This window comes from Schistocerca gregaria, chromosome 3, assembly GCF_023897955.1.
Source record: "Schistocerca gregaria isolate iqSchGreg1 chromosome 3, iqSchGreg1.2, whole genome shotgun sequence".
Taxonomy (NCBI): Eukaryota; Metazoa; Arthropoda; class Insecta; order Orthoptera; family Acrididae; genus Schistocerca; species Schistocerca gregaria.
In genome coordinates, this window is record NC_064922.1 from 676,351,103 (window position 1) to 676,378,784 (window position 27,682).

The following is a 27,682-nucleotide window of genomic DNA, read 5'->3' on the forward strand; positions in this document are numbered from 1 at the left end:
ATCATGCTGTGCCCCAGACGTACTTCACTAGATGTATCACCCTCAAAATAAGGCCAGTGTTTGACCCACACGAGTCCGCAGCTCGTTGTCGTGCGGTAGCGTTCTCGCTTCCTGCGCCCGGGTTCCCGGGTTCGATTCCCGGCGGGGTCAGGGATTTTCTCTGCCTCTTGATCACTGGGTGTTGTGTGATGCCCTTAGGTTAGTTAGGTTTAAGTAGTTCTAAGTCCTAGGGGACTGATGACCTCGGAAGTTAGGTCCCATAGTGCTCAGAGCCATTTGAACTATTTGAACCATTTTGATTGCAGCGTTACTAACTTCTTATTACGTTGCTTGTGAGTGAACCCGCAGTGAATCACTAAAAGCATCAAGTTTTTATATTAAATCGTTTACATGCTAAACGCATTATCTATTATGAGTACTCGATGTTTTCAATTGGACGCTGTCATTTGGGTGGCATAAATTCAAAATACTCTTCCACTTCAGACTGAAAACTTCTTATAACTGGGATGTGCGGCCACGACAGTTAAGTTCATTAAGGGGAACTGAACTGATGACAATCAATGGGATTCACTGTTTACACAGACCGACCAAAAGTAGCGCACTCTGACACCAAAGAGCTTTTCGTAGCGGATTAACAGCGCAGAAATGTTTGTTACAAAATTACGTCCGTTCGTATTTATGGTAGAAAATGGACGTCAAAGCAATGCATTTTGACACTACAGTAACCAGTTGTCGGACAGGAATCTCCATTAAATAAGTACAGCCACACTGACTACTAGTTACGGTAGTGAGAAGCGTTTTGCGTTAGAACAGTCGAATTAACGAGTACGATTTCGGTTCTAGGTGTAGTTTTTTACTGATTCTCATATTCCCATTTATACGCCACAAAGAAATTGTTTAATAGAGAACTTAACACTTTTTGGTCAGAAATGTAAAAAATACCTAGTTGAAAATAACTCATCTGTCATAGCAGTGAAATAGTTATAAAAATTATCATTTCAAAGACGTGAAACATCCTTTCTGTATTCCTTAGGGGCACCAGTTACAGTATTTTAAATGCACTGCCAGTGGCTGCGTGTCTATCAGGAGACAGTCTTTAGTGCAATTTCTCAACATCTAGCGATTCGCTGGATCATGTTTCTGTGAACTCTTCACTTAAAACTTCATTGACGAAAATGACTGTATTCTCGTTCCTGTGTTTGTACTAAATGATATTACAATCTATAAGGCAGATACCATATCATGCTGTCTAAAACTAGGGAATTAAACAAAATTCCATCTAGATGCAGAAACAAACTTGAGAGTTTCAGTATTCAGTACTCACGCTTGGAAACTATAGAGTGTATGTGATACATTCGTAACATCCATCATATCTTACAAATAATGTTTATCATCAAAACAAGTTTATTGCCAGTGACAACGTTCAAAGTGGAAAGTACTTTGACATACACTTTAGTTAATAAGTGAAACATTCTTGACTACTACTATATATGAGGAATGACACTTTTTTCAATGAAATAAATCTAATTATTTTAAGGGTCTTCAATAGCTGGTGAAATCAAGAGTTAGTATGGCTTTGTAACAACGGTAGTGAAGAAACTGTACTTTTACTTTTACAATAACAGTGGTCTTTGCATCACATATTGACCTGGTTTGTCTTCAACTGTTAGTTTAGTGATGGATTGTTTCAGAATTCTGTCAAGTGCAATGTCTTTAGCATGGCACTGAATAAACCCCGCTGTGTTTTGGCAAAAGAACAAAGTTTTAATGTGGCAACGAGAGAAAGGGAGGAATAATTTCAAGACAGTTTGAAATAAAAATCACTTCCTGCAGCAATTTCAGCGTAATCTGGTAACCCATTGCGCTTTGAACAATAATCGGTCGTTGTGGTGTAAACCGTTAGTCAGATTCGTAAACGTTGGGGTTCCACAGAGGTCTAGACACAGTTGGGTATTACACCATTAGCAGTGCCAAGTGACAGTTGCCATGGTTGCTTACAGGTGCTCTGCCTTGAACAAAGCATGTATCCTGCAAATTATGTCTCTCGCTTCCTTAGGTAAGAAACATTGTCAGCCATGACAACAAGCAACAAGTGGAAACGAAATGCAGTAAATAACCGGCGAATTTTTGTGCAAATTACGTCTGTCAATTATAAACGAATAAGTTGGCAGTTTTTGTGCTCGTAATATCTAAACTAAGCTTCCGATCACAACCACCTCGTACTGATACTTTGCCTCAACGAATTTTAAAGACTTCTCCTGAATCGTGAAATTCATACTTGAAGAAAAATTCCACGCTCACACATTTTAATGTCTTCTCATAGCTGCTGCTAGAAACAAGTAGTCACATTCGACTGTGCTTAAAACCCGTTAGTTGAGTGGAGAGAAGCAATTTTATTCCTCGCAGTTCACTGATGCTATCAGACGAAAAGACAAGTACACACACGTCGACAAGTGGGCGCCTGAGAGAAAGGTAATTTAGGAATCCCTGACATGAAGGTAACAGACACTCACTTCATACTTCACTTTATAGAGGAATGTAACAAATCGTACTTTACTTTATAGAGGATTGTAACAAATTCAGGGGAAGCAATTCGAAGACTCTGGATTATTTCATCGTATGAAGCAACGTCTTAAACATTCCAGAGTTTATCACAGCACTTATAATATACCTACTATAAGTTTAAATGCTGTTTCCTGGGTGAAAGCCAAAACTACCAACTGTCTATACATAACTGTTAAGTCAACTCCTAGATACATTAGATTTACTTAGTATATAATCTTTAGTATAGTGAGAAAGTAGTAAAGCAAGATATTTTACGTTGTTAACTACTTCTTTAAGTGACGAATATCTTTTTTCATAGGACTCTTCGAGGACTCACACATGCAGTACCACCTTGATGCAAATCCAGAAACAGAACCAAGACTCTGGGAGATGACTGAAGTTGCTATTCGTGCTCTTCAGAAGGAGCCAAATGGTTTCATACTCTTTGTCGAAGGTAAACAGATGATGAAGTAGCTTCACACAATACATTAAGACCTATGAAAGTTCCTATGGACCGTTTTAGGAATGGTTTCAACGTAATGAGTAATTGTTTAGCAAATAACTTTTATTGAAATTTGATCAAGGAAACTCAGGTAACACTCTCGGTGTTAGTATGTCACTTTCAGATTATTTATACAGCCTCTAATACATGTTGTGGCAGAAAATTGTACTTGCTCCTCATGAATTATTCGCAAGTCAAAAAGTACCCATCTCTTTTGTAACTGGAGCTATTACGAAAGTGATACATCGACATTCTAAAGTAGTGTTGTAAATAAAGTTAACTTTATCACAGTAAAAGCCGATACACCACTCTATGATAATGTACCTGATTTTGAATATCTCTCGGTAAAGATCATAACAATCCCGCAATACCCCTTCGTCTCTGCACCACTATTGCAATACACATTTCCTAATTATCTAAAATGCTATAATGATTTATTTACCAAGGTATTCTAACTCCGTCCGCTTCAATGCTTCAAACTGCAAGTTGGTCCGTTTCGACACGAATAAAGGATTATTTCCTTTCAAATTGCGTCACATATGTACAATAATTATAGTCTAGAAAGAATACAGCTTCGCTGACGATTCACGTTGCAGACATCGGTGGCATCAATTCATTCTATCTTTCATAGGATGCAGTGTGATTTAGCAGCTCCATCTTGATTCGTAATCTGTTTTATTTGTTTTTATTCTTATCTTTCAGTATACTGTGAAACTTCACGTGTCCTGAATACGAGTCTCTTAAGTTTTTTAACCATAACCATACCGAAACGCACTCAAATAGCTGCCCGCATGGCTGTAATTTTGAGTGGATTTTTTTAATATTTAAATTTGTGTTTGTGTTTTGTAGAATAAGACAAGGCAACGAAGTATAGAACGTGAAGGCATCTTTGAAAGATAATTTTTCATCCTTACAGTAACCGTCAGCTCAGTTCATTTCATTAAAATTAAAAAAAATAATTTATATGTAAATTAGTTCATACACATGGTGGGTTACATACCCATAGGTCGTAGTACCCCTTTATATACATTCAACATAAGCTTTCATTCATTAATTTTAATAATCAGTATTAATTCTAGAGTATATCATACAAATTGGAGAGCACGTCGGTCTCTGGGCTCATGTAGAAAGAATGACAGTCAGTTTTCAGAATCGACATAGTTTTAAAATAATCATAGCTGGCAAAAGTGTTACAGACTGCCCTTCTTCAATTTTCGCATACTTACGGGATCTGAAAACACCAGTTTCCTAACACAATAAGAAGCAATACTCAATAGAGCTGAATTGTAAAATCGCTAGTTCGAATCTTGTAGTAGCATAACTTTTACTTTTACGTTCCCTAGTTGTTAACGAACAGAAATATTACTGAACAAATATTGGTTCATAGTATTTAAAAAAATCATATTTTTATGATTAACTACTATTCAGACAAAAATGCGAGAATTTTAAACAAATTAAAATATAGTATATAATCAAATATAAATTAAGAAAACCTTTAAATTTCTATAGATTGAGGAGCGTTAACTATGTATAATTTAGTAATTTGAAAGAGGGATTTCAACTACCTGAATCAAATTAATTTATCTTTCTCAAACCAGTAATTTGAAAAATTACCTTATTTTATTCAAAAATTATGATTCAGTATTTGTTGTTTAATAATTCCTGTTCCTAATAAATTTGTAATTAAAGTAAAAGTTAAAAGATTGCTAGTAGGTGGTTTATTATGAATTTCACTTAGCTAACGCCCTTAATGTCGGGTGTCATGAATTTATACCATATCAAAAACGTGCTAATAACTGGGAGATTAACTGTTTTTGAATCCCAGAGCCGATAGATACTGTTTCTTCATGAAGCTACCAACGCTTCTGAGAAGTGCTGCATTCTCTTCAGTGTTTTCAGTACCTCTAAATATCCACGCTTTTAGATAACTTTTTTTTCATTTACAAATTTATTCAGGCATTAAGGGGTTAATCCAGAAATATAAATACCATGCGTAGTAAATGCTTTGAGGCAGTGATGGCGTAAAGGAAATAATACGTGTGACTACAGAAAATAAAGTGTCAAGTCAGTAATAAAAAAAACTGAATTTCGGTTTTACTGTTATGTGACGCTCTCAGTTACCAACAGCTCCATCTCTAAGGTAGAGATGTTTTGTACTTGAAAGTGATGGTAAATCTAATCTTCAAAGACTGTTTTTTAGAGTATCTTGAGAACTACGTCATAATACCTCAGGAAACTGATGTTCATAACATACGTTCAGATCCAAACTACATCTTCTGTCTGATATCATCCTAGTACCAAAGCGTTCGTTAATATTTCAAGAGATATCCATTTGAAAATGATGTCATGTCCAGCATGTGGTCCAGATTCAGTGACGTTGCAGACTGGAGAAGGCCCGTGCAGTCAGCTAACGTGGGGATGGTTAACTGGAAGATAAGGAAATTGGTCGGGAAGTAAAGGAACAAAATCAGGTCCTGAATAACTAAAATCTTTAATTGCTGGTCTGAGCCAGAACTGGGTAATGACTTGAACGAAAGTATACTACTCGTGATTGCAAAATCCCATGGTGGGAGGTACGCGGCGCGGGCAAGGCCAGAACGAATAGTAAAAGACCAGGCCCCGGGGTTGACCTACAAAGGCGTCATTCTTGCACCGCTGCTTGTTCTGAACACTCTTATCAGTTACTGCCACTTCTGCCTTATACTGTGCAGCAGGTCACGCTGCCCCTTGCACCTTGGTGGTTCCCGACACCGCTCTGCAGGCCTTGAATATGACCATATACGGTCACTGCCAAAGCACTGCCGCCATCGTGGATGGACGAGTGAGCTCATGTGACACTTCTTGAGTCTATTTAACATTTACGGTCAACAGGGAACCAACGCCCTCCAGTTACGTCGCCTTTGTACTCTGAGTACTTTCTAAATACTTATTCGTTGTGGCTGCTGTTCTGCTGTCTTTCAGGCATTGCATTTTCTAAATATAAGCCCGTGTTTGTTTTCGAGTCAGTAAAGTTCCAGCTACCATTGCTAGTTGATCGGCCTGCTCCCAGACATCCAGACGGTGAATGCTTTACATCTGAGATCTGGGAGTATGGCAGCAATTATTTGGATGGCAATGGTTACAACAGGTACATGTATCCGTAGTACAACCAACTACCACTTCACGTTGGTAGTGTTCAGGCAGACAATATAGGAGAGGTGCCACCCTTGTTTAACTGAGCTACGCGAAAACATGCGAATTCATTAACATGACATGAACATGTCTCTCTTATACCAAAGTTTAGCCCCAGAAATAATTTCTAACGCTGTCTGCCCACTGTTTCATAACAAATTCAAGATTGGCAAATGGTTACATTGCACAGTTGGAGGTATGGATGAAAATCTGAATCAAACTTTAGTTACTACATGGACTTCCATAACTTGATTCGATGTACTTACAATGGCCCTTCCTTGTGTGTGAACAAAGTGCTAAATGGATGTGACCCTCAATCTGAGAGGGTAATACATGTCCATAGAAGAACATGACTCATAATAAACACGTCAAATATATAGTGATAAACGGCAAGTCGTCTCGGAGTCAGAGTGGCAGCTTTGCCTACATTCTGAGCTTCAAAATCACGCAAAGAATTAAAAATATTTCTGTTGTCTGTAGTTTTGGGTTTATATTGCGTAATATTTCTGCTGTAGGGAGCTTTCAGAATAAAATTCATGCTGAGAGTAAATGAAGATTCAAAAATGAATAGTCAAACACAGGAGCAATCGAATTTTCGGCATGGATTTCACGAAATGACTGGAGAAGTAAAGTAAATTGAAGATAGGTTAGTTAAAGCCGGCCGCGGTGGTCTAGCGGTTCTAGGCGCTCCGTACGGAACCGCACGACTGCTACGGTCGCAGGTTCGAATCCTGCCTCGGGCATGGATGTGTGTGATGTCCTTAGGTTAGTTAGGTTTAAGTTGTTCTAAGTTCTAGGGGACTGATGACCACAGATGTTAAGTCCCATAGTACTCAGAGCCATTTGTTGTTTTCAGTCCTGAGACTGGTTTGATGCAGCTCTCCATGCTACTCTATCCTGTGCAAGCCTCTTCATCTCCTAGTAGCTTCTGCAACCTATATCCTTCTGTATCTGCTTAGTGTATTCATCTCTTGGTCTCCCTCTACGATTTTTACCCTCCACGTGCCCTCCAATGCTAAATTTGTGATCCCTTGATGCCTCAAAACATGTCCTACTATCCCATCCCTTCTTCTAGTCAAGTTGTGCCACAAACTTCTCTTCTCCGCAATGCTATTCAATACCTCCTCATTAGTTACGTGATCCATCCACCTTATGTTCAGCATTCTTCTGTAGCACCACATTTCGAAAGCTTCTATTCTCTTCTTGTATAAACTAGTCATCGTCCATGTTTCACTTCCATATATGGCTACACTCCAAGCAAATACTTTCAGAAACGACTTCCTGATACATAAATCTATATTCGATTCTAACAAATTTCTCTTCTTCAGAAACGCTTTCCTTGCCATTGCCAGTCTGCATTTTATATCCTCTCTACTTCGACCATCATCAGTTATTTTACTTCCTAAATAGCAAAACTCCTTTGCTACTTTAAGTGTCGCATTTCCTAGTCTAATTCCCTCAGCATCACCCGATTTAATTTGACTACATTCCATTATCCTCGTTTTGCTTTTGTTGATGTTCAACTTATAACATCCTTTCAAGACACTGTCTATTCCATTCAACTGCTCTTCCAAGTCCTTTGCTGTCTCTGCAGAATTACAATGTCATCGGCGAACCACAAAGTTTTTATTACTTCTCCATGGATTTTAATACCTACTCCAAATTTTTCTTTTGTTTCCTTCACTGCTTGCTCAATATACAGATTGAATAACATCGGGGATAGACTACAGCCCTGTCTCACTCCCTTCCCAACCACTGCTTCCCTTTCATGTTCCTCTACTCTTATCACTGCCATCTGGTTTTTGTACAAATTGTAAATAGCCTTTCGCTCCCTGTATTTTACTCCTGCCACCTTCAGAATTTGAAAGAGAGTATTCCAGTCAACATTGTCAAAAGCTTTCTCTAAGTCTACAAACGCTAGAAACGTAAAGAATTCGTGTTAGTATTTTGCAGCTGTGGCTTATTAAACTGATTGTTCGGTAATTTTCACATCTGTCAAGACCTGCTTTCTTTGGTATTGGAATTATTATATTCTTCTTGAAGTCTGAGGGTATTTCGCCTGTTTCATTGATCTCGCTCACCAGATGGTAGAGTTTTGTCAGGACTGGCTCTCCCAAGGCCGTCAGTAGTTCTAATGGAATGTTGTCTACTCCGGGGGCCTTGTTTCGACTCAGGTCTTTCAGTGCTCTGTCAAACTCTTCACGCAGTATCTTATCTCCCATTTCGTCCTCATCTACATCCTCTTCCATTTCCATAATATTGTCCTCAAGTACATCGCCCTTGTAAAAAACCCTCTATATACTCCTTTGCACCTTTCTGCCTTCCCTTCTTTGCTTAGAACTGGGTTGCCATCTGAGCTCTTGATATTCATACACGTGGTTCTCTTCTCTCCAAAGGTCTCTTTAATTTTCCTGTAGGCAGTATCTATCTTACCCCTACTGAGATAATCTTCTACATCCTTAAATTTGTCCTCTAGCCATCCCTGCTTAGGCATTTTGCACTTCCTGTCAATCTCATTTTTGAGACGTTTGTATTCATTTTTGCCTGCTTCAGTTAATGCACTTTTATCTTTTCTCCTTATTTGAAACATTTGTTGGTTAAATTCCGGATTATTGAGGCTTATTCCAAAAACAGAAACAAATGAAAGATTACACTTTTTCTGTGATGGACCACATGACATACACGGCCACAATATACGAAAAATTGAAAAGTTTTAGAAAAATCTGCAAAGCTGCAAAATTGGGCAGTACACAATACCTCCAAAGTATTGCCTAGCACGCATGTCTTCACCTAGCTAGTCAAACATTGTAAAACATTAAGCTGTCAATAACCTGGTGAGGAACGTCTTTGCATCCAAGTTGCCATTCAGAACCCGCATAAGAATGAATAACTCGGCACCTGACATTTTAACAAACGACGTTTCGAGGGAAACGCTAGCTTATTATCCAGAATCGCCTGGATATGTATTTATTCCAGTCTTCAGTTAGTCGATTTCCTCCTTCCCCATCACTTTATCCATCTCATCCTCCTACCTATCCTCTCTTTGTTCATATCCTTCTCCTCCTCTCTTTGTTCATGTCCTCCTCCTCCTCCTCCTCCTCCTCCTCCTCCTCCTCTCTTTGTCCATCTCCTCCTTGCTCCTCAGTCGATTTTATACTCCCTTCTCTGTTGACCTCCTCCTCTCTATCCATCTCCTCCCACGTAGCTGTGTCTCCTCTTTCCCACTTTCTGTCTGTCAGTCACCTCCGCTCCCCACATGTCTTTCCTTCCCCAACAGAATGTTGGGGGTTCTTAAAATCACAGTATATCTATCCAGATCGTGACTAATTTGTGGACCTAAATCGATTGAAATTGTTGACATGGTTTAGGATGATCTTAAAGCTGTAACTTATTTCCGCAGTCGCCGTTTTTAATATATTTCACATATATTTAAAATACGACAGGTATTTGTACAAACAGTTCACCTGCATCTAGAGCGAATTACACTTTGCAGTTTGATTTTTACATGGTTCAGTTTCTATATCGTACTCCCTGAACTCTGTGTCGTGCAATGATATAATTTTCCCGGTACATTCAACCTATATGTCAATAACGTGTACAAAATGCGTCGCGAATACACTTAGTAGTGCAGAAGATATAAACTAGAACTTTATCACTTATCTGTCAGTTTCATTGCCTTAACAACGAAACTGTATTAAGCCATATAGTTTATCACGTTCATAAGTTTTGTAAGGGTTGCCAGTGAGTGTGTCTAAACATTCATGGTGGTGTCTGTTTGTTCTATGACGTGTCTCCCTACCACTTTCGCGCAACGACGCCCTGAGCGTGTTTTTTAGGGAATCATCTATTTTGAACCTGGGACCTGTTGCTGATAAGGAGACGCCAGACCACACATGACATGTAGAATTCATAAGAGTTCAGTGAGACTAGCGATGATATAACCAAATACTAAATGATCTCAGCGTCAGCTCCGCTGCACTCCCTGTAAAAGAATCTTAATACTAACTAAATTTAGAGGAAAGGGTTCAAGGCTTTCCTATTTTTAGTTAGCTGGTAAAATAACGTTGAAAAAACAGTTAAGTGTACCATTGGAAATTTTATTCTACTCACAAAACATCGTTTATAAATTGCACTATTGATAAAAGGAAATGTTTTAATACAGAATGGTGAAAACGAACTTCGTTTAACAGAAATGTGAACAAATATTCCCTGAATGAGTTTCCAAGTTCTACAATCGATAGAAGGATGACCTATGCCATATCACATGTGTAATCTAGGTTTAATTTAAGTTTCACCAAAGAGAAAACTATCAAAATGGTCTACAGTGATCCTAAATTATCTTTAATTACTTATCTAACTTGTAAATTACAGTGGCTGATGTGGCTTCTCATTAACTATATAAAAGAAAAATCATCGCGTTTCAGATCTGTTCTTCAAATGGCAAATGTGAACACCATGAGTTGTAATTAACGATCGACACTAGTATTACGCAAAGAAGGGGTGTACCAGATGAGTCTTCTGCAGTTCTGAGTGAAGCCTTATGCGCTCAAAAATGCGGCATCGCGTGCGTTCATTACCTTGTGGGTGTTTAGGCAGCGTCAGGGCGACAGCGGCCGGCGCACCAGGCATCCAACTCGCCGTCTCGGAACTCACTCTCCTAACTTCTCCTTACTACAGTTTACCGAAGTTGGTTTAAAAAAACCTATCTGCCTGTGTTTTCACCTGACCAATCAGGGTCTCAATGTTAACCTTAAGCTCCGCCTACAAAAATTCTGTCTATCCAATGAGAAACGTTATACTTTTCGTGGTAGGCAATGTTTTTAAAGTTTGAAACGTAACAGAGACGCTAAAAAGTCTCACGCTGAAACCTGCAGCTGGTGTGGCCCTTTTAGCGTTATCGTAAGATCTATACTGTTCTTCTGGAGGGCTCTATCTTTGAACATGGGTTTTGGGGGCGGTCCTTGACGTACCTGAGACGCGAAAAAGTCTCACGCTAAAACTTGCGGGTGGTAGTGGCCCTTTTTGTGTTATCGTAAGATCTATACTGTTTTTCTGGAGGGCTCTAGCTTTTAACATGGGCTGGGGGGTGGTCCTTGAGGTAACAGGGACGCGAAAAAGCCTCACGCTAAAACGTGCGGGTGGTATACTTACCGGTAGGCTAGCGACGTGAGTGTACACTCCGTCCGTTATCGTAGGGCCTTCTAGCTTAACACGGTTCTGCTCTCGGCTTCTGCCCTCATTTCTCCCCTCAGAACTGCGTCTGCCTCACGGTGGGAAGGTACGACATGCATTTAGGCATTCTTGTGTTAGTCTGTGGCATTCCATTTACTCACTCGTTACTTGTATTACTTCGGTTAATTTGATGTCACGATTTATTCGGAGCTATGTGACATGCTAGTAGATTTGCCTATTATATCAGGGTTTTCATGGAAGGTGTTGGATTTGCCTGAAACCTTACAAGTGAGTTTCGTAAAGATATGAAATTATGTGTAAAGTTTGTTGCAAGTCGCGAATTGCTCCCATTCTCAAATACCAGCATGAATAACGTATGGGTGTACGTATGCACGTCATGTGCTACATTGCTTTATCACCCCCAAACGGCACCCCTTTGATGGGTAGGTGGTTGTTATTTAAGCACCGATTCTTTCCAGACGGTAAGCGATGTGTGTACCAATTTCGGTTGAAAGCGGTCCAGTGGTTTAGGTGGAGGTGTGGACAGACACACACACGTGAGGCTATGAAGTGCATTTTAACTCGGACCCACGGTTGTCCCTCGTTCCTGCAGGTGCTCGCATCGACATGGCGCACCACAGTAACAGGGCGCACAAGGCGCTGGACGAGACGATCGAGTTCTCCGAGGCGATCCGCGTGGCCGACCAGCTGACGGACGAGCGCGACACGCTGCTGGTGGTGACGGCCGACCACGCGCACACCATGTCCTTCAACGGCTACCCGGCGCGCGGAAACGACATCCTTGGTGAGTACGCGCCACTCAGCCATCAGACCGCGAACGAGTTTCCAAAGTAGTGGGGACAATCACCAGGCGGGGAGCAGCGTGCGGCGCGAAAAACATAAAATAGCTCACTAAAGAGTATACAGGTACATCTGGTCCAGTCTAGGGCACAGAATCTCGAGGAAGTACAGTTGTGGTATTCATTCTGGATACTTGGTTGAAATGCTACTTCATTTTAAACATCACTATGTGGATGTAAGTTTAGAATTATTGAATTAATAAATTATGCTTTTAATTTTTGTTCATGATATTTCCAAGTGAATATTTACCATTTTTAGAGACGGTGACGTTATATTTTTTATTATTAAAGATGAATAAATAGATCTGACTGACAACGATTTAAAAACTACATCTACACTCCTGAAAATGGAAAAAAGAACACATTGACACCTGTGTGTCAGACCCACCATACTTGCTCCGGACACTGCGAGAGGGCTGTACAAGCAATGATCACATGCACGGCACAGGGGACACACCAGGAACCGCGGTGTTCGCCGTAGAATGGCGCTAGCTGGGCAGCATTTGTGCACCGCCGCCGTCAGTGTCAGCCAGTTTGCCGTGGCATACGTAGCTCCATCGCAGTCTTTAACACTGGTAGCATGCCGCGACAGCGTGGACGTGAACCGTATGTGCAGTTGACGGACTTTGAGCGAGGGCGTATAGTGGGCATGCGGGAGGAAGGGTGGACGTACCGCCGAATTGCTCAACACGTGGGGCGTGAGGTCTCCACAGTACATCGATGTTGTCGCCAGTGGTCGGCGGAAGGTGCACGTGCCCGTCGACCTGGGACCGGACCGCAGCGACGCAAGGATGCACTCCAAGACCGTAGGATCCTACGCAGTGCCGTAGGGGACCGCACCGCCACTTCCCAGCAAATTAGTGACATTGTTGCTCCTGGGGTATCGGCGAGGACCATTCGCAGCCGTCTCCATGAAGCTGGCCTACGGTCCCGCACACCGTTAGGCCGTCTTCCGCTCACGCCCCAACATCGTGCAGCCCGCCTCCAGTGGTGTCGCGACAGGCGTGAATGGAGGGACGAATGAGGACGTGTCGTCTTCAGTGATGAGAGTCGCTTCTGCCTTGGTGCCAATGATGGTCGTATGCGTGTTTGGCGCCGTGCAGGTGAGAGCCACAATCAGGACTGCATACGACCGAGGCACACAGGGCCAACACCCGGCATCATGGTGTGGGGAGCGATCTCCTACACTGGCCGTACACCTCTGGTGATCGTCGAGGGGACACTGTATAGTGCACGGTACATCCATACCGTCGTCGAACCCATCGTTCTACCATTCCTAGACCGGCAAGGGAACTTGCTGTTCCAACAGGACAATGCACGTCCGCATGTATCCCGTGCCCCCCAACGTGTAAGTCAACTACACTGGCCAGCAAGATCTCCGGATCTGTCCCCCATTGGGCATGTTTGAGACTGGATGAAGCGTCGTCTCATGCGGTCTGCACGTCCAGTACGAACGCTGGTCCGAGGCGCCAGGTGGAAATGGCATGGCAAGCCGTTCCACAGGACTACATCCAGCATCTCTACGATCGTCTCCATGGGAGAACAGCAGCCTGCATTGCTGCGAAAGGTGGATATACACTGTACTAGTGCCGACATTGTGCATGCTCTGTTGCCTGTGTCTATGTGCCTGTGGTTCTCTCAGTGTGATCATGTGATGTATCTGACCCCAGGAATGTGTCAATAAAGTTTCCCCTTCCTGAGACAATGAATTCACGGTGTTCTTATTTCAATTTCCAGGAGTGTATGTAGTCAATGGAGAGAATTGCTGTTGCACGCTAGCTCGTTAAGCAATGTGAAACCGTCAAGAATATGCTCGACACAAACCCAGTGGTAAATGCATCAACGCCTTGTGCGTTGGGGTGTGATGTACCGTTAAAATTTGAGACCGTACTTTGTTACAAATTATCAGCAACACATCTTACAAACAGAGCAGTTTTCTACCTATGCCATGTTTAACAGCAAGCTTACCTCAGAATAACGCGTTTTAGTTGGGCTTTAACACGGCACAGCCTAATAATATACATACAGTCTAATGTGCGTGACATATATCTCCTCAGAATTTCACTGCCTTACCTCAGTGGCACACACGATAACTAACGAACGATACCTCTTTTTGTAGTAGTAAAAACTAGTGCATAATTGATTGATGTGTATCTTACTATCTACATCTACATCCATACTCCGCAAGCCACCTGACGGTGTGTGGCGGAGGGTACCCTGAGTACCCCTATCGGTTCTCCCTTCTATTCCAGTCTCGTATTGTTCTTGGAAAGGAGGATTGTCGGTATGCTTCTGTGTCGGCTCTAATCTCTCTGATTTCCTCATGGTTTCTCGCGAGATATACGTAGGAGGGAGCAATATACTGCTTGACTCTTCGGTGAAGGTATGTTCTCGAAACTTTAACAAAAGCCCATACCGAGCTACTGAGCGTCTCTCCTGCAGAGTCTTCCACTGGAGTTTATCTATCATCTCCGTAACGCTTGCGCGATTACTAAATGATCCTGTAACGAAGCGCGCTGCTGTCCGTTGGATCTTCTCTGTCTCTTCTATCTACCCTATCTGGTACGGATCCCAAACTGCTGAGGAGTATTCAAGCAGTGGGCCAACAAGCGTACTGTAACCTACTTCCTTTTTTTCGGATTGTATTTCCTTAGGATTTTTCCAATGAATCTGTCTGGTGTCTGCTTTACCGACGATCAACTTCATATTATCATTCCATTTTACATCACACCTAATGCGTACTCCCAGATAATGTATGGAATTAACTGCTTCCAGTTGCTGACCTGCTATTTTGTAGCTAAATGATAAGGGATCTGTATTTCTATGTAGTCGCAGCACATTATACTTGTCTACACTGAGATTTAATTGCCATTCCTTGCACCATGCGTCAATGCGCTGCAGATTCTCCTGCATTTCAGTACAATTTTCCATTGTTACAACCTCTCGATACACCACAGCATCATGTGCAAAAAGCCTCACTGATCTTCCGATGTCATCCACCAGGTCATTTATGTATATTGTAAATAGCATCGGTCCTATTACACTCCCCTGTGCCAGACCTGAAATCACTGTCACTTCGGATGACTTCTCTCCATTGAGACTGGCATGATGCGATCTGTTATCTAGGAACTTCTCAATCCAATCACACAATTGGTCTGATAGTCCATATGCTCTTACTTTGTTCATTAAACGACTGTGGGGAACTGTATTGAACGCATTGCGGAAGTCAATAAACACAGCATCTACCTGTGAACCCGTGTCTATGGCCCTATGAGTCTCGTGGACGAACAGCGCGAGCTGGGTTTCACACGACCGTCTTTTTCGAAACCCATGCTGATTCCTACAGAGTAGATTTCTAGTCTCCAGAAAAGTCATGATGCTCGAACACAATACGTGTTCCAAAATTCTACGACTGATCGACGTTAGAGATATAGGTCTATAGTTCTGCACATGTATGGCAGCATTGAGCCGAATCGCATACTGTTGAAAAGGAAAAAGGAAAAAAAATCACAATTGAACGTGGCTTAAAAAGCAAATTGTGTTTCATTAGACAGTATGGACCGTAGGCCAGACTCATATTACGTAGATACGCTTACATTTATTTAATCGATATATTACTTCAAACAACTCAAGTTACCGCCCTGACAATACCTTTAAGATAAAATTAGATTCGAGGCTTACCATTAGTCTTCCACCCGCCCTCCATTCCACAACTACAACATGAAATGGTGGAAATAATGGAGGTACGCAAAGTATTAATGCTACAGACACACTGAAGTGACCACCGCCTATGTTAGACGTCAACCAGTAGTAACCATCACAGACGGCTGGAGGCAGCACTGCCAGTTTGAGGGTATGTAAAGCAGGACATGGAAAACAGTGAAGTCGTTGTCGTAATGCGGAAACGGAAAGATTTATTTGGCGTTCAGAAGGGCATCATGGTTGGTTTTCGTGGCAAGGCAGAAACATTTCCGAAACAGCTAAGTTTGTGAACGGTTCGCGAGCCGTAGTGGTTAATGTATACCGTTAATGGAAAATTGCCACTATTCAAAACCGGCCCCGAGGCAACTCTGGTGCACTAGCGACCGTAGATGAAAAGGGCGAATGACGGCTGTCGAGATGGGTACCGCTGAATGGATATGCAGCTGTTCAGCAGCTAACAGTCCAGATGAAACGACGGGCTACAACCATGTCTCCTCAGCGACCGTTCAGCGAACGTGGCTGCGTATGGGCCTCTGCAGCATGCGCGTCGTTCGTGCATCCATGCTGATCGCTGTTCGTCGGCGACGAAGGCTTGAATTTCCACGCCAGTACTTCAACTGCACCGTACACTGAGTAGCGAAAAGACGCCTTTTCATATGAAACACTTGTTTTGTTCCATTAGTCAGATAACGATTAACATGTACAGAGTGTTGAGTTTGCCCACTAAACTGATTAGCGAATTCCTTTCTGACTAAGATAGCCAAATTTAAGTTCGGTATTAACTTGTTGACAATTTACAGCACTACTTTCTACAATCCTATGCACCTGTATTGTGACTGATTAACCCATGGTCGAATATTGAACACCTTGCTTCATCGTCGTGGCCGTGTACCGCTCTGCTATTCGACCTTTTCGTTACCTGTGTTTGGGATTATCTTTGTAGCGTCGACTCTTGAAGCTCATTTGCACGCTAACCCGTTCTGCTATAATGTGTCAGTAATTACTTTTATCTTCTTTCAGGTGATGCTGGGACAGACGAGGAAAAACTGTCTTATACAACACTCAGCTACGCTAATGGACCCGGTTACAAGAAGCCTGGGAAGAATTGCCAGCGACCAGACATACGGGAAGACGACAAGAGTAAGTGTAGCTCCATTAGGTTAGTTAAAAAGTGCTGGCTGATTAAAGTTTCTATCACAACACAAATAATTACCTAAGGACATATGAGTTTCAGTCGATAATCTCTCGCCTCTTTTGATGCCATTCAGTAACATTTTTGCATAGTTTCTTACCTTTCACTTCATCACCTAACCATGTTCTAAACAAAACAAGATGGAGGATGTGATGTGCAATAGCTTCAAATATAAACTGTACAGACTACTACAAGAGAAAGTTGTTGATGGAAAGTTAATAAACTATGCTCGTGAAAAATTGTGAAAATTTGACGCCGGCCGCCGTGGTCTAGCGGTTCTAGGCGCTCAGTCCGGAACCGCGCTACTGCTACGGTCGCAGGTTCGAATCTTGCCACGGGCATGGATGTGTGTGATGTCCTTAGGTTAGTTAGGTTTAAGTAGTTCTGAGTTCTAGGGTACTGATGACCAAAGCTGTTAAGTCCCATAGTGCACAGAGCCATTTGAACAATTTTTTTTTTTTTTTGAAAATTTGACTTACTCGTTTAGAATGTGAAGACTTCGAAACACAGAATTTACTAAACGGGAAAGACTCTTTCACCTAGGAATATGCACATGGGGAATCGGACAACCTTAATACTTTTATTATTCTGATCATGAAGACTGTGTTAAAACATAACTGAGGTGGTGCTGGCATTTATTTTCTCGCCTTCTAAAGCCGCAAGTTGAAATAAGAACAAGGGAATAGATCATGAAAGTATATGTTCGATTCGTGACACTTGTGTGGATGTTTAACTGGACCAGTGAAAAATCTAAGACAAAAAAATCTATTAAATGGAAACTTAGCGAATCGAAGCAGATCAAATTGTTGTAAATTAAGAATTACCCAAGGGAAAACTGTATAAAAGTTATCTCATAAGAGAGCAACACGAAATCCAACATTCACTCGGTTAGCAAGGTGAGTTGAACATGAATGATTCCGCATGTACCCTATATCACGGTTGTGTCCTGACCTCAGCAATGCAATCAATATATAACTGTAGGCAGAAAGACCCTGTTTGAAGCTGCTAACGTCTTCGTTTTAGAATAGGAAGCTTTCGCCTGCGCATTACTGAGAGGAAGGAGTATCTATACAGGGATGACATTGAATCTTACTGATAGGGACAAATATTAAATCGTGAAATCGTCGTCTAGGAGTATAACTATTGACGAAGTTATTTTGGCTTAATCATTTTAGGATAATATAAGGCCTTGGCGCATCTGAAAATGTTCATTACGAAGTGAAATCCATAGTGCGACGACAATTTTTATTATTATACACTAGAATTAGGGAAACACATTCTGTAGACATGTACCAGTAACTCTCAAAGAAACGTTTCAATGGTTTTACGAAATATAGTTAGTTTCTGGAATGAAATTTTCACTCTACTGTTCAAAGTGCGATGATATGAAACTTGCTGGCAGATTAAAACTGTGTGCCGGACCGAGACTCGATCTCGGGACCTTTGCCATTCGCGGGCAAGTGCTCTACCAACTGAGCTACCCAAGCACGACTCATGCCCCGTCCTCAGAGCCTTAATTCCGCTCGTACCTCGTCTCCTACCTTCCAAACTTCACAGAAGCTCTCCAGCCAAACTTGCAGAATTAGCGCAACTGGAAGAAAGGATATTGCGGAGACACGGCTTAGCCACACAGGCACACAGTTCTAATCTGCAAGGAAGTTTCATATCAGCGCACACTCCACTGTAGAGTGGAAATTTCATTCTATAAACATCCCCCAGGCTGTGGCTACGACATGTCGAGAAGAGTATTAATTTTCGTTTACATGAACATCATAGCAAGTGGCATATCTGCAGCGTACAGTGACTTACGAGTAAAATATATGTAAGAGACTACGTATTCTTTTGCCTACTCTGACGCCAATAATTTCTTGAAATGGTAGCATAGAATGGTGGTGGTGGTGGTGGTGGTGGTGGTGGTGGTGGTGGTGGTCTTCAATCCGAAGACTGACCTGATGCAGCTCTCCATGCTACTCTATGCTGTGCAAGACTCATCTTCTCCAATAACTACTACAACCTACATCCTTTTGAACCTTCTTTCTGTATTTGCTCCTTCGGCTCCCTTGACGATTCATACCCCCCTCCCCTCCTCCCCGTTCTTCTCCTCCACACAACTCCCTTCCTCCAATACTGAACTGGTGATTCCTTGATTCTCAGAAGGTGTCCTGTGAGGCGATCCCTTCTTCTAGTAAAGTTGTTTCCCAAACATGTTTCCTCCCCGATTCTTCTCAGAATCTCCTCATTAGTTACATAATCTACCCATCTAATCTTCAGACCTTCTGTACCACACATTTCAAAAGCTTCTGCTCTCTTCTTGTCTAAAGCGTTTATCTTCCACGTTTCACCTCCATACAAGGATAAACTCCAGAGAAATATCTTCAGCAAAGTCAGAAAAGTAAGAAAAGATTTCATAACACTTAAATCTATATTCGATGCCATCAAATTTCTCTTCTTCTGAAACGCTTTTCTCGCCATTGATAGTCTACATTTTGTATCCTCTCTACTTCCTCCATCGTCAGTTATATTGTTGCCCTTATAAAAAACTCGTCTGCCACTTTGATTCTAGTTTCTTAATCTAAATCCCGCAGCATCACCTGATTTAATTCGACTATATCCATTACTCTTGTTTGCTGCTCCTTCAAATCCTTTTCTGGCTCTGTCAGAATTACAAAGTTATCGACAGACCTGGGAGTTCTTATATCTTCTCCCAGAACTTTAATTTCTTCTATAAATTCTTATTTACTGGTTGCTCTATGTACAAATTGAATATAATCAAGGATAGACTAGAACCCTGCGTCATTCCCATCTCAGCTACTGCTTCCCTTTCATGCCTCTCGACTCTTAAAACTGCCGTCTGGTTTCCGTAAAAGTTGAACTTAAATTTTCGATCCCTGTATTTTTCCCCGCTGCTGTCTTTATAATGCCAAAGAATATATCCGTATCAATATTGTCAAAAGCTGCCTGTAAGTCTACATAGCTCCATTGCTTCTAAGACAAGTCATAGGGACGTTGTTTGCATAGCATGTACCAACATTTTCCGAAATCGAAATTGACCTTCCCCCAGGTCGGCTCCCATCGATATTTTTTTTTTTTTTTTTCATTCTTCTCCAAACAATCGTCGCAGTAGTGTACATAAGCGACTTACTATACTGTTTATATAACTTTTTGTCATTTTAATGTCCATTGTATAACAAGTAGTTGTTACAACTCAGCGTGGCCTCATTTTGCAGGGGAAAAGAACTACAGATTTCCCGGTATGGTTCCACTGGGATCTGAGACGCACGGCGGGGACGACGTGGCAGTGCTGAGCCGGGGACCCTGGTCTCACCTGCTCACCGGCGTCTTCGAGCAGAACTACATCCCCCACGTCATGGCGTACGCTACATGCGTCGGAGACGGACTGACCGCCTGCAACGACAAACGGAGTGCGTATAAAGGCTGCACACTACTATAAAAACGCTTAACAGGCGTCTTCCAGTCTAAAAGGAAATTCCTTTTTGCGTACCGTACTGTACCATAGTTGCTGGAGCTCACTTTCTTAACTTTTGTTTATGGTTCATTTGTTGTCGGCCAGTTTGTAATCACCGGACTTCGTACTAGTTTCCTGGGCCAAAACCTAAATCTTCGCGCATTATCATGGAGTAAGAGCCTATGGAATAGGGGCGTTACGCTCTCTGCCCCTTTCCGTCCTTTTCAAGGGCACCCTGTAACAAGTTCGCCTCACTCACCATCATCCCACAGTAATTAACAACATGAAAACAAGACTAAAACCTTACCTGCTCTCGCCACAACGATCTACACCGAACAGATCAACTTCCGACGCAACGTAGCGAAAGAAAGGTGCCAGAGTGCCCAAGAAGAGAAACGTGCTCGACTTTAGCGGCTGAGCAATACCTCGTGGACTTCCAGCCAACAAATACTCATGACTGAAGTTTGTCACCATTTTACTTTTGTTGGTTCATACATAATAACAAATTCTATGAGCAAATCTCGTTAGCATGGCCATATAAGCAGCAAGAGAGTCATGCACGGATTTAGTGCAGTTAAGAAAAGCAGAGTAAATACAGCCACAACTCTTTTGTATCTTTCTGGATTTTGTGGCAGCATTTTGTCGATTTGTAGTATTGATCCAAAGTACCAGGGCACAAATTAGGAGACATTAATATGGAGTGCCTCGGCTCTTCGCCTTTATGACGTCTTCAACTTTAATGGGGTCGCCTTGTATTGTGTGTGTGAAAGTCTATGGAGTAATGGCAAACCATTTACCTCAAGAAGCGAAACCGGAACATGTAGTTCGACGCAGGGTTCTCTAACCCACCCCATAGGTCTTCCCTTGGGTTCAGGTCGGTTTCTGGGCCGGTAGGTCCGTCTCAGGAATGTTCCTGTCCACAAACCTTTGCTTCACAGTGCTGTTTTATGGCAGGGTGCATTGTTATGGTAATACAATCACTCATAGTTTCCGACTATTTCTCTTCTGTACACAGTACACAACGCTGTAAAAAGTGTCTGTATCGTGCCGCATGTAGCGTTTTTTAAGCACAATAAGGGGTCCACAACCCTGTATGTAAAACCACCTCATCCACACTTTCGGTAAGCACTAAAAAGGATGGTATATAATATTCTCCGTGCATTAGTCAAACCCATCGGAGCACCACATGGCAGGTAGGCACTTCGTCTGCAGGCCACAAGTGGTCCATCGGGACCATCCGACCGCCGTGTCGTCCTCAATGAGGATGCAGATAGGAGGGGCGTGTGGTCAGCACACCGATCTCGCAGACGTTATGAGGGTTTGTTTCACCGGAGCCGCTACTGTTCAGTCGAGTAGCTCCTCAATTGACATCACGAGGCTGAGTGCCCCCGATAAATAGTAACAGTGTATTGGGCCCAGATGTTCACCCATCCAAGTGGCGTCCACGCCCGACAGCGCTTAACTTCGGTGATCTGACGGCAACCGTTGTATCCACTGCGGCAGGGCCGTTGCCATGGAGTACTACATGGTATACCGTAATTCATGAAGCCAAATAAATGGTATCCCGTCATCGACTGCCCAGTGGCCTCGTTCTTCACACCATCTCAAGTGTCGCTCAGCAGTGGCAACAGAAATTTGTAGCTTATGAGGAGGTGTTCCACTTCTGTCTTTATGCACAGTCATTGTACAAGTTGGAAGATGAGTGGTATTCTGAAACTCACGAGTGGTTCCTACCCCTGATTATATGTGAATTTTTACACCTGCAGTTAGCTTTGCTCGACGGCTGCTAGCCATGAATACAAGAGGTACGGCTGGTGTTCGTTTAGCGTTTGTATTTTATAGTCACCTCACCAACAGCAGCCGACTTGGGCAGTTTTAGAAGGTTTGGAATGTCACTGATGGATGCGTTGTTCAGGTGACACCCAATGACCAGTCCACATTCCAAGTCAGTGAGCCCTCACGACCGACCCAGCTTTTGAGCTGGCGGGTTGACCTCACGTGGCATCTGATGGTCTATTCGGCGTGACAAAGAGGTGACCAGATACTTACCATCAGATACTGAAGCTAGTCCGCAGTACGCACTGATGTTTCCAGAGTACCACAGGACTATCAGCCCAGAGATCCCTACGTCCCTCCCATTAACCTGCTGTACAGCATAGATCACAGCAAATGACATCGCCATTCCCAATTCAACTAACGAGAATGGGCTCTCCGCATGAATTAAACTGTTCAAGTTACCACATACTGATGGAAGGAACTGACCACAGAAATCAGTCGCTCTTTTCTACAGATTTTAAATCATTATCGGAGATAAACCAATTCATTTGGAAACTGTTACTTATCAGGTAATTACGCTCAAACAGTTTGGCAGAAAAAAATATAGGTCAGTTACCTTACATCATATTTATAACTACTTGATTTGACTAAATTCATTGCTGTAGCTTCGTGCTATTGTGCGTCTGCATGAGGATGTGAAATAATTCGTTATTGTTATAAATTACTAGAAGTAGCATTTTGATGAAAAATCGTCGTGCTACTTCTAGAGTACCCTGTTCGCAGCATACGCAACATGGTATGCGAAACATCATAAAACGTTAATTAAGAGATATTTTTGCTTTCATAAGGCTCCATCCCTGACAAATTTACATAAACTACTTATTTTGTAGTCAATATGGACATTGTGTAAAACTAAAAAACGTATTCAGTACAGCTGTATACCGATCCCATAAGCAGTCACATACACTGGAAATAATACATTTTAAGTTCATAAATATCATGTGCATCACATAATTGAACTAGTCAATAGAAAGATGAACTTGTTATATATCTCACTTTTACAACTTACCACTGTTTCAAATTATATGGCCAGTATATTCTCAGTATATTAATAAAATAGATCTATCCAGAACCAACTTTTAATGCAGGTACGTACTTCTCTGCGGTCTACGTCCATTTACACATTCAGTGTGTCCCTTACATGTGACTCATGTGTGTGGAATGCATCTTCAAAAAAGCGTAGCAAGTATCGTAGGAAACAATGTGAAGCATTTATCGCAATATATCTTCTTCGTTAATATTTATCTGTATATAAAGATAAATAGCCACTTACGTAAAGGAACGTCATGCAACGTGATAGACGGAACGAAATAAGTACCTTGACGTGGTAATTCATAATTTGCTACTAGCTACTCCCACAAAAATGAAAATAAGAAAAACAGAGTTTGGGACTGTACATTAAGTAGTATTATATTACTAAGGGTTAAGTAATACCAAGGGAAATACTAACGAACTAATGTACACACAATCCTGTATAGAGTGTGCAAAGAACACACAAGTTTGTTTTTTATTTATACTATTCTTCCCTCATTTATGACAGAATACGAAATATCTGTGCAGATGTACTCAGTAAATTTACGATTATTACACACACACCATTTTGAGTACAAGATTGGAACGTTGTATAAATTTTATATAGAATTTTAAACCAACAACTTACTCCGCAGATTTTCTATTTTAGTAGCAAATTTCGTTGACCATATTTTTTGGGTTTTCTACAGGACGCATTTGGTGATGAAGTATTGGTGTTCAAAGCTGTATATACAACAAATAAGCCTGTGGAAAAATTTTTAATTTCATTTCTCGGCCCGACAAGGAGCACCTACATATGATAGTTTCCTAAAGACGAATAAAATAATACCAACACAAGGAGTCTTAGAATCAACACTTGCACTCTGCTGCACAAATACGTATTACGCTAGTAATGAACTAAATTATTGTGTTTTTCCTATTCAAATCTCTACAGTCAAGAACACAGCCACGTTTTTGTATTCAGCTACTTAATAATAAGGTTTTGACCTGACAAGGTTCGTCTATGACGCGTTCTGCACTTCATCTTACTTTGCTATGTCTTCTGTTGTACAGGTACCACTGGAAGACGCGGGGGTCTGACGTCTACGCCCGGTTACGACATACCCTTCAGAGAAGAGCACAGATATGAAGTACCGGCCGTGTACAGCCCGAAAGGATAGGTTTATTGTGACGCTTTTAAGCAATGATTGATGACAGACTGTGTAACCAATCACAAAAGCCAGTATTTTATTTATTGAGGAAGTCTTAATTTAGATTGGTTCTCTACGTATTGTATCAAACCTGCCTTCCATGGCATATCCAATGTAATCCTACAATTCATTGGATTTTTGCCACAGAATCAAACTACCTTGTATCTTTGAACTTTGAAAACTGAAACAAAATTTGTTGTGCCTAGCTCAATAAGGCTATTGAGATAATTACCTGTTATTGTAATCTGCAGTTATACAGTTTTTACTGAGTTCTTTTTAAAACAGTGAACAGAACATATTTTAGTTTTAGGTCTTTATGTATAATGATGTGCACAAAGTTTACCAAAGGATAGTCGGCTAGTAACGACCGGTGGAATGCTAGGTTAGTCGTCTAGTAACGACCGGTGGAATGCTACCCACGACTTTTATACAACGCGCATTCAATTTTGCACAAAATAAAATGAACGACCTTGGTGTTTCCAAACAATTATTCTTTTCTAAGCTTAACCTGAATTTCTGTAAGATTTGTCATTTGTCCGTAAAGCTTTGTTTTTGACAGAATATTGTACTACTGTGATTATAGATTAAAGTATGCTCCTCACACCCCCTCGCACTAGATCCTGAATGAAAGAACAACAGAGTAGTACAATACCAAACACTCTTCCTGTTTGTGCCACCTCTTAATTCCTTTGGCATTATGGGTTTACAACGTCATCAGAAAAATACAGTATTGGAGCCACATGACACCTCAGATGCTGTCAAAACACAAGGACACAGGAGCAGAACTTAATCAAATCAGTGACGTTCCTTATAAATCAAACACCACACTTACATTTTTTTCGGTAATTGCTTAATACGAAAAGCCTACCACAAACATTTTATGATGTACTATTTTATCGTCACTCCTCTTGCATCATTAACGGAAGAAAATTAATATCTTAAGGCGTATAAACGTTTGACGTGATAGTTTGCACTCGATATACTCTGTTTCATTCATATGCTGGTGAAAGACGTACAAGCACATAAAAGCAGAGCTAGTACAATTGCGAGGAACAGCCGTTATCACTCACATGTGCAACTGTGAGCGACCTCAATCTCTCTGCCATTATTGGAAAGGAAAAATTATAGGCAGTTTGTCATTCACCACGAGCATATGTGGAGACTTATAATGTGTGTGATTTAACAGCCTTTGTAACCTCAGTGAAAGTTAGCTTTTCTACAACCGTAGTGAAAGTTAGCTTCTTTAAAAGAGTGTGCTCTACCAAACAATACGTTTACACTGATATTATAACGACGAAAGTACTCTGTCTGTTGTCCGCCTGCTTAGCTAAGTGGTAACGTGCTTGCCTCCCATGCAGCTGGCCGGGGTTCGATTCTCGGCGGAGTTGGAGATTTTCTCCACTCGTGGACTGGGTGTTGTATTGTCCTCCTCGTCATTTTGTCCTCATCACCGGAATGCGAGTCGTCCAGTGTGGCGTCGACAGGAATAAGACTTGCACTCGGTAGTAGAACTTTCCGGGATTGGGCCTCCCGGCCCGCAATACCACACGCTCATTTCATTTTTACTTTGTTTTCACCATTGGACCGATTTTGGTGAGATTTGATACGAAGATAGTTTGAACCACTTGGAAGAAAGTGAAAAGGGAATCCGATAGAGGGTAAAGTAGAGGACAGAACATACTTTCCAAAATCAGTGAACGTAAACAGTGTGAAAAATTACTACATTTGTCGTGTTATGAACAGTATGTATAAATTACAGCTACATAAATAGCACGATGCAGAGATGTGCGCCCCTGCTCAGGCCGACCATAATACACCCTTCTGCATCGACGCTCCTCGTGCCGTTGTGTCAAACATTAAGGCATTCAGGGATGGGGAGGAGGCGTGCATCACCAATTATGCTTACCCAAACAGGAAACAAGCGGTGGTTGCAGATGTTATTTACATACAATAGTTTACCTGCGCACCACCACACATCACACACAACGCGGCCACCTGTCAAATGCCTGGATAACCAACCTGTGCAGCCCAGACTACTGCGAGATGTGCACTAAGAGTGTTCTGGAAAGTACCCACAGCGGCGTGCAGCTATATCGACTCAAGTGCCGTGGTGAGCACTGCTAGGTTTCTCAGCTGAGGATCATTGGAGTAAACAGGAAGACTGAGATGGTGCCAGACTGTCGGTTGGGTTTAAAGCCGGGGATTCTGGGGGGGCAGTGGAGTAATGTAAGAACATGCTGGTGTTCTTCGAAACACGCATACGCTTGGAACTGTGTGACACATTGCATTGTCCTGCTGGTAGGAGACAGCGCCTAGGAGAAATCTGTATATAGGGTTCAACATGATCGGCAAGAGTAGATGTACGTATACTTGTGTCGATCCATTATGCATTCTTGAGTGACTAGATCACCGAGGGAATACACGCAACAATCCCCAGACCATAACAATTACTCTTCCGGCTTGGACCCTTGCAACGACTTTTGCAAGACCATTGCAACGACTGTTACAAGGCGATTGCTTTCAGACGTTTCACGCCGTCCGCGAAAACAGCCATGTGTTCGAAGGAGCATAAAACGTGGTTCAGTGCCACTCAGTGGATGTCATTTTGTGGTACTGCCAAGCGAATTCCACCCTTCATCGTCGATAAAAAGCAGTCAGCATGCGTGTACGATTCAGGCGCCTGCTGCAGAGGCCCACACACAGCAACGTTCCCCGAAAAGTCATCGAGGAGACAATGTTGCTAGCTCCTTGGTTCGTCGGGGCGGTCAGTTGATCAGCAGTGGCCTGTCTATTCAGCCGTACGCATCTCCAAAGCCATCGTTCAGCCGTATCATATATGGCCCATGGTGCACCGAAGTTCCATCGAGCCAGTTTTGTATAGCGCCATTTTGTCATACTCGATGTACTCCAGCTGTGTGGTGAGACGCAAACTGTTTGCAATCTCAGCCACAAGGGAAACATTTCCAGCCTTGGCCCGAAAGGCAGTGATCATGTCGTTTTGGATGCCTGATAACT

General features: G+C 42.0%; 1 protein-coding gene across 1 annotated transcript in view; it reads left to right on the plus strand.

Annotated features, from left to right (window-relative positions):
* The window catches only part of LOC126354254 (alkaline phosphatase-like), a 184,985-nt gene extending 159,757 nt beyond the window's left edge, over positions 1-25,228 (plus strand). Inside the window, exons 7-11 of the mRNA XM_050003771.1 lie at positions 2,864-2,998; positions 12,003-12,194; positions 16,972-17,091; positions 20,371-20,565; positions 24,531-25,228. Of these exons, the coding sequence (XP_049859728.1) occupies positions 2,864-2,998; positions 12,003-12,194; positions 16,972-17,091; positions 20,371-20,565; positions 24,531-24,637 (749 nt within the window). The 3' untranslated portion in view covers positions 24,638-25,228. The remainder of the gene's footprint in view (positions 1-2,863; positions 2,999-12,002; positions 12,195-16,971; positions 17,092-20,370; positions 20,566-24,530) is intronic.
* The last annotated feature ends 2,454 nt before the right edge of the window (positions 25,229-27,682 follow it).